The following is a 12,521-nucleotide window of genomic DNA, read 5'->3' as shown; positions in this document are numbered from 1 at the left end:
TCTTTCTCTCTCCTTCTCTTTTTAAACAACACTGTAGATACAGTACCAGCTGAAATCCTGCCAGTTCTGCTAGCAATTAGACTTCAGTGGAAGAAAAATCTTGTCACTGGCACTGAATGTGACACAAAGCATAGCAAGAAATCTTAGTGGCACTCTGTAGGAAGGGGGGTTGGACTAGATGACCTTGAAAGGTCCCTTCCAATCCAAACTATTCTGTGACTCTATGCTAGATATACTTTGTATTTTAGCACATTCTGTACCGATGTTCTGTACTCAATCACCAGCAAGCCTGATGATGTTTTTTCCCTCTATCTTAAAAACTTCTTCAGTTTAGAAAATACATTTAGAATGCAATACAGTCATATATTTGTTTACCTAACAAGATCCATCTCCTGACTTAGACTTCCCCTGATCTACTGCATGGTGAGATTTCTATAATTAATGGATTTCAAATCTCTGTGTATGGGCAATCTAACAAAAAGATTGCTCATTAGGACAGGAACTATGCTGTTGCACACTATAGCTTTCATATTTTAAGAAAATTTTTTGAAAATATCACATCCTTTTCCACCTTGCCCACCTGCAATTTTCTGTGAGTACCATGTAAAGCAGGTTAGTGAATCTGACCTAACATGAGTCTGTATTTAAAGCAAATTTCTACTAATCTCACAGCCTATTTACTATTTATATTCTGGTCTGCTTTCCTTTTCTGTGATATTTGCTCACACTTCATAGTAAGAGCAACTTGTAGATAGTGAAGAAAAAGAAAACAAAAATTGCACAGTCCAGGCTAATGAATTTATTCATGCACATCTCAGATGAACTCCAATTAGTATAAGGAAAACAGAAAGTACATAAAGCACATCGCACAAAATAAATTTTCCTACTGTTTTAAAGTTAGTTTGAATGCAGTTTTAAGGTACACAGATATCCTCTCTACTTTGTAGTAGTACTGGACACCACGGTTGAGGAAAGATTTTTTGTATTGTCCTAATGCAGGAATGCAGAGCTACACTGCTGTCACTCTTGTGTGCATCAAGTTCATCCTTTTCCTTCCTTCCAAAATATGTCATAATGCTTTTAATTGGATCTTAAGCAAAGATGTCTAAACATGTACTAAATATTATTCAATATCATCAGCAAAGATCATAAAGATTATAAAAACTGGATAACTGAGAGTAAGGAGGAAAAAATAGTGGGAACTAATTGAGCAGTTTTTTGTAATTTTATACAAAATAGGATTTTTTTCCATTCTCTCAAGATATCCATGATACAGCCCACAAACCAATAATATGTATAAACAGTCCAGTGGTTTGGATGCATGTAAGCACTCAGGAGTAAAATTTCCACAATCTAGCCCACTCCTGTAGCACAGTCATCTCTGAAAATTACCTCTTCATAGCAACAAGACATCAAAATCTTGTCATTAGAATAATTCAGATATTTTATTTTCAGAACCTGTCATAAAGGTAGCAATTTATTGCGTTTCTGCAAAGGAAGAGATACTTTTTTCCTTGATGGAGGATATCTCAGCAACGACAAAAGACTAATTTTTAGCTTAACGTTGCCAAAATAAATCAGCTTTTTTCAGTGACATTATCTCAGTTACAAAGGCTAAGAATGTATCTTAACATGTAACAATTCACAGCCACATTTTATCAAAACCAGAGAGTATCTGGATAATTTATGCTGTTACCTTAATTTACCTAAAGTAGATTACATCTGAAGTTAACTCATGCTTTGCTAACATACTACTGGTGTGTTTGTCATAAATCTATATCTCTTGGTCCTCCTAATCTATATGACTTCACTTAATGTGTATTTGTTTTCTTCTTTCACTCTCATTTAGGGGTTATTTCTGTATTTGACAGCATTCACAGAAACCAAGCAGTTTACAGAAAGAATACTTCAATGATTTATGTGAAATGCACTGCTAATAATTTCCTCCTATTAACAGCAGGAGACCTCAATAACTCTTTGTATTCTCTTCAGTTTATACTTTGATAATTAAAATTAGAAAAACCCACTACCATCACATAGCCATATTTTACTTATGCACATACATAATCTCGAATCCAACTGAAGATGATCCTGAAAGTAGGGGTAAACCAGTTAAAGCTGAAAAGAGAACTGTGTACATGTATCGATGTAAACTCTTCCCCTTTTTCTACCACTTCTCCTGAACTTGCAGGGGAAGATTAAAAAAAAAAAATCCACTTTGCTTAGCTCCATCTTTATTCCCTTGAGGACATTCCTACTTCAGCTTCTCCTCTCAGGTTCAAAGCATTATTATTTGGGAAGGTTTAGATTAAAAACCACCAGTAAGTATGTGGCATAGAAGATTACTTTTATGCATTACACTGAATACATGTTAAAAAATGACTTCTAACTACAACATAACACCTCTGAGATTAAAAAAATAAACAAAAATAGGAGTAAAAGCAGCAAAAAAAGATTGTGTTCATATATTTCTTTCTATTTTCCAATGCAGGTGTGTATGGGAGTGACACTGCTTTTATTTAGCATAACAGTGCCAAAGACAGGGCTACTAATAAAAAATACGTGTATGAATCTGTACTGGGCCTGGTCAGTATGGAGTTAATATTCCTCATAGGAGTCTGTATGATGCTCTGTATATACACATATATGCACTGAAATGCAGGCCTACTTTATACATTTCTTTATATTTACTGAGGAAAAAAAACCCCTTGAGACACAGTTAATTAAGCTTGCAAATCCAAACACTTTAAAGTCTGGAAATACTATTTTTACAGAGCCTTTGAAATTTATGTGCATTCAACCTGTGCACAAAATCAGGCAAAAGCCCTGTGGAGAAATGGCTCGTGAGCACACAGTGAGATATCTTAACTCAGGTGCACAGCACAGATGTTATTTCTGTGTGACCAACTATAAATCTTGCATTTTCTAATGTCAAAATGCCTACCTTTGCAAGCTGCAAACAATCCTGTGCAACACATTTGTTGTACCAAATCTGCTGAAATGTTTGACCCTTTTCCCATCAGTACTGCAGCACAGACTCGCTGCTCTGGCACGAGTGGAAGAATTACATTTGCTACAGTGAGCAGCACTTGGAAGCCACAGTTCTCATGAGAGGCTGTGGCTGGTGGCACTCTGTGCTAGACTTCAAGAATGGGGGAGGTGGGGGCAAGGAAGGACGTGGGTCAGCTCACCTTTCTCCTCACACATGAGGGACACTGACCCTCTTTCTAGGAGGGAAAGGTCACTGGATCCATGCACATAAATCACAGAGTCCTACAGGAAAAGCCAGACTCTCACCTATTTTGCTTCTTTTCCCTGTCAAGACTGTATTTGGAAAACAGGTATCATCATACTGTAAATGTGCTGGGCTAAAAGGACAACCTTTCGTCATTCTCATACATCCTTTCTGTGAAGTTAAGAGAATGTCCAGCCTATTTCATACACCTTTGGAAAAGTGACCAGTGAGCAAAGGAAAGAAAACTTATGTCTAATTTTTTAGGGAAAAACATTATGTGGGAAAGCTGAGCTCTCTCTACAATTATAGATATATGATAACTCCCAACACAGTTTATATCTGCAATTATTTTGATGGTTTTGTGATCTGGACCCCTCAGAATATTGAGCAATTACAGGACCATTTTCCTAAGAGTTCCAGTGAGAGAAGTAGCAATTTTTTCTTGACATTTTACAAATCAGACAGATATATGTATCTCCCTAGGGGACAGAGGATACATTTTTAGGCCAAATAAGTACAGTGCTGCACACTCTCATTCCATGATACTTATTATGTCATGGTAATTTAGGATTGTGCAGCTAATGAATCATGTGGCTCAGATCACTTGACACTTTGGAGTTGCTAAAATGAAAGAGAATTTCACGCAAACTCTCTCAGCAATTATACAACCACTGCTAATAGCAAAATGCAACATGCTTTCTCCTGATCATTATTATTGACAGATGCAGACATTTTAAAACAACTTGTTACAATTAAAAGCAAACAGTTCTGTGAGCTTTGGAATTAATACCCTAATTTCCAGTGGATTTATATCTCACGGTTACAAGGCTAAGGGCTGATTATTTGCTGCAGGATGTTGCTACTCAGCAGGGAGTAATCCCTCAGGCTACAGCAGCACTTTTTCCTTGCCCTGTGAAAGTTTTCTTATGGGAAGAACATTTAGCAATCTCTCTTGTTCTCTCTCTATCTGTTTAATCAGGTGTGAGTTCACACAGTATTCTCCCCCATGTCCTGATTTATTAACCTCTATTCAGCCACTTCTTTTCATAAAACCTTTGGGAACAATTATCATCTCTGAGCCCTCCTATCTTCTGCCAAATTTAGTTGAAATCGACCTACAAGTGCAGATGACTTCTCAGGCAGGCAGAGAGACATGCACAAAAAGATCACAGTAGCCTAATTTCCTTAGGAGATCAGGCTAAAATCCAATTTAGCCATTTATTCAGACTCTGTCCTACTGCATCTACGGTCTGTGCTCCACTCAGAAACAGCACTTGTTGCTAATGGAAGCTGTCAATGACCCTGCATTGACAAACTGCCACCAAAGTGCTCTTGATGTGATTTATTCCTGCCGTCATTAACTTCACAGCCCACTAGCTGAAAGAAGGTGATGACTTCCCAGACAGACAGGAAAAGACAGGCAGAAATAGCAGCAGCAGGAGCAGACTCGGTGGTGATGGGTGGAAGCAGGTGACAGCCTGCACTCTCACTTCAGGACAGATATAGCACAACAGGGGATTTAAAAGGAAGTAGTTGTAAATTGGAAAGAGGGGATTATAGGGAGATTCACAGTGTATGGTCAGGTTTCTGCTTTTCTGGTTGTCTCTTACTCTTGGTTTATTCCTACTTTTTTCTCATCTCAGCCTGAATATTTTCAGGCTTCATTCAGAAGCCTTACCTTTTTTTAGGGTTTGCCTTGAAAAATCCTTCAAGGAGCTCATCAAGTGCCAAATGCCAAGAGCCTACTAAGAAACACAAGGGCCATATTTCCATGCCCCTTAACTGTTTAGCTAGGTATTACACAGTTCTCTGACTCCCCAAGCCCCTCCTAAAAAGATGTCATTGGCAGGGTCACAGGGGACTGAGATCATGCAGACAAAGCCAACACTGACTCTCATGACCTCCAAACAGCTAGCAGAGGTCCCTGGCACGCTAACTGCTCTTGAAATCTCTTCCATCCATGTGAAACCCCAAGGGACCAAAGGCATTCAGACACTGTGGTGATATCCCTTGCCTATGTGGTCTCACCTCCTGTGGAAGGGGGTTCCTGGGAGCTTAGCACTAAAACTCACACCAGCTCTTTGTTTCATTTAAATTCTCCATATGATCCTTTCAGCATAATGCCTTTTTAAAGCTAGCAATAAGGGTAGGAATACATATTGAACTTCTCTATGTATTTGACCAAGAAGAATTACCTTTTTTTGTCACTGAAGCCTACTTTGTTCTACTTGCTAAATAAACACCACAGCAAAAAAAGAGAAGCAACAAAAATGTAAAATATTCTTTTAAAAAATAATTAAAATCTACAAGTAACTTATTAGAAGAGTTGTATTTTCACTGCATATTAACTTCTCTAAGTGAAGCATCAGTAATTTACTGCATATTTGAATCATCATGTTCTAAACATTCAAATGACAAAGGAAATAAAAGGTTTATAAAAATCTCAGAAGAGTGACAGAAAAGCTAGAAGCAACTTTTTTAACAAAGACTCTTAGTTATCAGCAAATGCTTCTTGGAAACCTTACATTTTACCATAAAACAATGAAACAAGCATAAGAAAAACACAAATTCATGGATCAAATATCAGAGGAAAATGCACAGGACTTTTTTCAGTGAGTTTCAGAACAGGAATAGGGATGAGAAGGGGAGGTAAGAAAAGGTAGAACAGTTCCATGTGATCAATACTTTTGTTTCATATGACTAAAAGCATGATGCCTGCTTACCTTTCACAGCGCGGTCCCACGTAGCCAGCTGGGCATTCATCACACATTAATCCACGATGTCGGTCAAAATGACATGTTGGGCTAAAGCTGTGTTGTTGATATTGAGAAAGAAGGGGGACAAGGAAGAAATATACGGAAAACATGGTTAACAGCATAGCTCTCTTCCCACTTCAGAGATTGTTAATTTGCAAAATAGTGCCCAGAAAAAGTGATTCTGCTCTAGGACATGGGGCTTAAGTTCGACTCCAGCAAATTGAATTTGGAATGACTCTGCTATTTCTGCGACACTGAATATAGAGCAGCGGATGGCAGCATCCCAATAGCCTGTTATTACGGGACTTGAGCCTGCCAGTGAGTGGTCTGGATACCATTAAAAAGGCAGGAATGTACAGCTGCTTGTTTGTGCCCCCGAGGGCCTGGCAAAACAATCTGTGCCATAACATGGCCCCTATATAAATCTTTCTGAAGGACAACCGATTAAAAGCTCAGTTAACTTTGTGTATAGTCAGCTGTGAAAGGAACCCAGTGAACAAGAAAGGGGAGGGGCAAAATGGGAAATATCTGGTACAGCTTCCCAGAGAGTGTATTTGAGTTAATCGAGTGCCAATGACCTCAAGCAACAGGCCACACAGGCATGTTGAAGTTTAAGAATAGCTTGCACAGTAGAAAGCTTTACCTCTTTGTTATGCTCTAATTATTTTTGGCTGTTTTGGGGTTTTTTTTTCCTCTTTTTTTTTTCCATAAATAAGGATACTGTAGCCATTTGCAAGCTCTGCATCTCAATGCCTGTGTTTAACTCTGAACTGTGTTCCTTCACTGTCAGCATCTTGCTTTCCGCAATCTTTCTCCCTTAACCCACTTTTCTGAAGAAACCTCCTGACACACTGAAAGATGCTACATAGAAGAAGAGGAAATCTGTTCTTCTGTAATTCTGTAATGATTATTAGAGACAGAGACATATGAGCATCTTTATAAGTCTCGTCTAAATAATGGCAATCAATTCTGGTCAACTAAATAGAAAAATAAGAGAAAAAAAGAAATAAAAGACTGGGTGTAGGTGCATAACAGGATGACTATTCAAAATGGGAAAACAAAGCACCTATGTGAAAAAAAGATGCTAAATTACCTTTTATAACCTAGGAAAAGAGAATTTGAGAAGCAATAGAATTGCTCCAACAAAGACAGCAGGAGGAAGATATATTCAAGGTAACAGTGCATGATACAATAATAAAAAATAGACATAATCTGACCTTGGATATATTAAAGAAGGATATACCATGACAATTTCTGGAAATTAATAGGCCCAGGGAGGACAGAAAAGCTTAATTAGCATCATTTAATGTGATTAGCTGCTGGTGACTGGACCCCACTTATCAGGAGTTGTCCATCCTGTGATCTGTCCTCAGTTATTCTTTATTCTGTGTTATCCCACAAATATAAGAGACCAGTAAGAAAAACATGGGATGGTCAGGTGCAATAAATAAAGACAGGTGCTGGGATTTTTCTCTCTCCTATAGAGATTGTTTGTGTTATTTTGCAATGTCATTTACTTAATAATAGAGTCACAAGGAGAGTCAGTTGAAGAAACAAAATTTGTTCATTCTATTCTTTAATAGCAATGAAAGCACACATTATCACTGGATATAATCAACAGTACCTGACTTACTTCAAATAAGTTCCTGCTTGTCAGTCCCAACCGCACTCTTTCCAAGAGCTTCATGGGAAACTTTATAGAGATGCTATCACAGCTCATTATAGCATTGTACAAAATTGACTGTACCAAAGTTCCACAAAGAGCTCTGAATTTAACTGCATAAATTTTAAATACAATAATGATAATAACTATAAGGATGATGATAATAATAATAATAATAATGATAATGTACTTATTATTACTAGGCAATAATGATGAACAGTAGAATTTCTATGTTTTAAGGGTTATGCTCAGACCTTGCCTCTTTGATTCCTTCCATGACTTAATAGTTGGACCACATTTCAACAATAAACATTAATATATAGAGAAATTCTCATCTGTGTGCTGTAAAGGAAATATATGATAGCAGGCTGAGAAGAGTTTATCTTCCTGATTATTGAGAATCTCATTACTCACTAGTGCTAAACACTAATGAACAGTGAGTATTGATTTGTCAAAACAAGCTTCAAAAAATTGTAGTTCCCCCTCTTGATTTATCATTACTCTTTACGGTTTTCCCATACGGCAACAACACCAATACGAGTCAGGACACAGGACAAGTATGAATATACAGTATGGGCATGCATGTGATAAGTCTGCGCTTGGAGACAGGGCATCCTAAAAGCTTCCTAGTGTGTTACAGAAAACACCCCCTGACAATATGTTTGTGATTTTATCTAATTCTCCAAGTAGAAATTAATATTCTGAGACCAACCATTTGGTCCCAGAATATTAATTTGAATTCCCAGTTCACGTGTAATGAATTCACTTCCAGCCTTCCCAGACTGAGTGAGAGTCTGGGAGTCTGAGAGTCTATCTCCCATTTCCAGTGATAAAGCATTCCTGTCAAAGTCTTTGCTACGCATATTGAATTTATGCCTACATGAAGAGAAGAGCAGTAATTATCCCAAACATCTATATTTATCAGAAATTATGAGGAAAAAAAAAATTCCTTCGAAACTGCTTGAGGACTAAAAATGTTGGAACAGTTTCTAAGAGTGGTATGTTTGCAAGAAGAAATAGGACGAAGGCGTCGTGTTTATTGCATAGACCATTTATAACATGGGTATTGATTTCACCTACATCACATAAGCAAATATGTGAAGATATATGCAAAAAAAATAAAATACAACCCAGGATGCAGAAAACAAACTTAGACATTGTAATTTTAGTTTGCTGATTTGGCCAAGCGCTCTTTTCTGACATATGGCAAGCTATTTATGACTGCTGTGCTGCAGAAGGCACCTGATTGGCTTCAGTGACTGCATATGGAAACTCCTGCCATTAGGAAACAGGAAAGGGAATTAGCAGCAGCTAAATCCACTGAAGTTAATGACAACAACACAATCACCATATCGTTTCTACAACTCTTAGAACAATTCTCCACTTTATGTGGGGCATTGCAAAGGCGCTGAGAACAGTGAAGGGAAATACTTTAAGTAAATGAGACTCTGCTACAAAATATAAATTTCTTAATAGAAATACATCTCATAGGCTCATTACATGGACAATATTCTCCATGCAGTGGGAACTTAGTATTAAGCTTAGAAACCTACAAATGTCCTGTCATATCATGTTAGGAATGAAATACTTTAGGAATTAAAATCTATACACAGCTATTTATAATAATTTGAACACAGAATTAGTCACTTGTTCAGTTACTCAGAAAGAACATGACACATCCTACATCTGTACAGTGACATGAACATGGTAAAAGTTTGTTTTTCACATGAAGGTATTTGAATTGTTTGAAAATATTATCACTAGCATAAGAAACTCATTGGCAACTAAGTAAGAAAGCAAAGAAGTATTTTTATAGCATTCAGTTAACACAATAAACCTTTAAAACCTCTTTTTTTGCTCAAAAACAAATTTAATAATTGGTCCAGACTAAAACATCATGAGAGTTTGAACCTTTCAACAAGTTCTACAAAGTTAAACTTTGTAGACTTCAAGAGTCACACAGTTTCACAGTTCAAAGAACATTTATACTGTGTGTTTGTTCTGTACCTATTTTATTGTTCAAGAAAACTAAATATTAGAAAGGGGACTGTTACTTCACAAAAGGAAAGTAAAGCACCCAGAACTATGATGACTGTGTAATGGAGGTCTCCAGGCATTTTGCCAATCATAACCTAAATTCAATCTATTTGACTTGGTTTGTTGCACATCTGTGCAAGACAGAAATGTGATAGTGTTTTTCCTTCTTTGTCAGCACAGTGTTCTCAAACAAGAGAAAGATAATTGACTACTGAGGCAAGGAAATACCAAGTAATGAGAATGTCAGAGGAATCATGCCTGAGCAGCAGATATAATAAACCCATATATATGTATCTAATAAAATCAACTCAAGAGCTGTGTTAACAGGAAGGCAGGCTCCCATTCTACAATTCCCTGGAATTTCCGCTCATAAATGCTTAGACTATTCCTGCTCTGATCAGTGCAATTTTAATATGATGCAATGCCACAGACAAGATTCAGAACAGTTTTATTTAGGTACATCATGTAAAATGCCTTTGGTACTATTATTTTCCAGGTACTGTCTGTGACAAAACCAATGAAATAATGTTCACGCCACTTTATCTATCTATTAAATTAAGCGATGGAGTAGCAGAGACAAGTTTTTATAATGAAGGAAATTTTGGTTCTTAGATCAGAATTTTGAAAGACTTTTCACTTGTATTTTTATTTAATATAACAAATTTGAAGTATTTTTTTCTGAGATATGCTGACAAAAATATTTTCACGTACAAGATCTAAGGATGAATTCAAATTCCAAACAAATCACATAATGTAGACTAAGAGAAAAGGAAAAGTAAAACCAGAAAAAACTCACACGTCAAATTTGCCAATTCAGCTTTAAAACTAGAAACAACTACCCTTAAGAAGGACAGAAAAGCAAATGCTAGTTATTAATTTGAAAATCAGTTGTCCAAATTCTGTGTTGTTATTTCTGCCTCAGTCTCATCCAGCTTTTGTCTTCATCTGCCTAGTTAAGCACTCTGTACAATCATAAAAATAAAAGTTTATATAGCAGAATATATTATTTGATTGAAAGAAAAAATACCTCAAGCATACCTGTAAAAATATAAATTAAGAAATAATGCAGTTTACTAAGGGGAAAAGTGCAATATCCAATAAATGTACAACTTACTTATTAGAAGGTATATTTAGGGGGCAAGCACACAACTGACAATCTTCAGCTGTCCCTTTAGTTGCATCACCATAGAAGCCAGGCAAGCATCTATCACAATATGAACCACCTGTGTTGTGTTTGCAGTCCTGAAGAGAAGATGTAAGTACAAATTGACAATTAGACAACTTGCATATGGAAAAAAGGTCTGCAACATTTATCCTTATTTTGTTGTGCTTGTTGAGAAACAGTTCTACAGCTTCGCTGTCAAAATCAGAGCTTCATATGTTCTTGTGGATAACTTTCTTCCATGTAAAACAAAAAGAACATTTAACAAAAAACCTTTAAATTTACACCGCACAACAGCTGTATTATTATTTTAGCTTGCTTAAAGAAAACCTGCTTTCAAGGCAGCATAAGACAGGTTTAGTATTGCAGTCTTGTAACAGGCTATATTTTGTGACAAACTGTTTTCAGATCCTGATTCCAAAAATACAGCCCAGATGATACAATTTATAAAAATGAATTATGACTTTTGACATGTATGTGCATTGGTTCATTTTACAAGGCATATGGCTAGTAGTATTTGTAAACTGTAGCAAAGCCTGAATTACTTAATTCTTATTTGCTAGAATAGAATCCACCCTCTATTTCATGAGTAGAAGGAAGGACAAGTATACCATGTATAGGGTGCTATTCAACACTTTGTGTTCATTTATGTGACTACATAATAGGAGAGAAATTAAGCCAAGCATATGAAACATGCATTATAAAAATGGCAGTATTACATTTGCATTTTTGTATATAGCTTTTGGCTGATCTCAAATTAAGCAATCTTTTAGTAGAATGGAAATCAGCCCTGTGAGAAAAAGCTTCTCATGATGACTTGTAAGAACCAAGTTTTAAAGAGTAATTACCCTTTCTATTCTTTTTCCCTCTCACCATATAGGATTTAGAAACTCTACGTATTTTCACAGAATCCATAATACATTCATAAAAATTACTTTTCTGGCTTAATCTGCTTCCTTTCTTCACCCCACATTGCAAGCACAACACCATATTCCTTTCACTGCTATTTCACACAAGATACCCAAGTGTAGCCCTTTCACAATGCAGGAACAGAGAAAGCAGACAGAATGGTTTGGGATGTTAAATGCCACATTGATGTGCTTGGTATGGACTGAAAAAAGGATTAAAAGAGCATATGTCAACTTCAAAAGGCCAAAATGAAAGCCATGACAGAGATTTTTGTTAATAGGGTGTGTTCTGCTGGTGTTTTAGACTATGGGCCAGATCAAATCTAGAATGTTTCATCCAAGCTGTTTTCATTAGGGTTTTTGTTTATTTGTGAGGGGTTTTTTGTTTGTTTTATTTTGGTTTGTCTTTTTTTTTTTTCATCAAGTGTGGGCACTTCCAAATTTAAGATTTAATTTAAAATTGTTTTTAAGGAACACTTTAAAATTGTTTTATCATTTTAGTTAAGTCACGCATATGGTACTGATTGCTATTTAACAGCCTTACTGTCTGGAAGACATAATTTATCCTCAATAAGGAAACAGACAATATTCTAAGGAACACTGATTCCTTCCTCACAGCTTTCCAGGATTGCAATGATTTGTACAAAGATTTTTTGCACTGTGCTCTGCACCTGGGCAGCTGAAAAAGCACAATATCCTTTTTTAGTCACGCGGGCAATGGCGTCAAAAGTGTTTGCCTTCAGAAATACTGTTTGTTGTT

At 36.5% G+C, this 12,521-nt stretch overlaps 1 protein-coding gene across 6 annotated transcripts in view; it reads right to left on the bottom strand.

Annotated features, from left to right (window-relative positions):
- The window catches only part of LAMA2 (laminin subunit alpha 2), a 335,487-nt gene that overhangs the window by 126,179 nt on the left and 196,787 nt on the right, over window positions 1–12,521 (bottom strand). For all 6 annotated transcript variants that reach the window (XM_038132678.1, XM_038132680.1, XM_038132679.1 and 3 more), the window contains exons 17-18: window positions 10,806–10,933; window positions 5,959–6,045 (exon numbers count right to left, since the gene is read on the bottom strand). In XM_038132678.1, the coding sequence (XP_037988606.1) occupies window positions 5,959–6,045; window positions 10,806–10,933 (215 nt within the window). The remainder of the gene's footprint in view (window positions 1–5,958; window positions 6,046–10,805; window positions 10,934–12,521) is intronic.

This window comes from Motacilla alba, chromosome 3, assembly GCF_015832195.1.
Source record: "Motacilla alba alba isolate MOTALB_02 chromosome 3, Motacilla_alba_V1.0_pri, whole genome shotgun sequence".
Classification (NCBI taxonomy): Eukaryota; Metazoa; Chordata; class Aves; order Passeriformes; family Motacillidae; genus Motacilla; species Motacilla alba.
The sequence above is the reverse complement of the archived record's forward strand: the minus strand, read 5'-3'. Positions and strand labels throughout refer to the sequence as shown.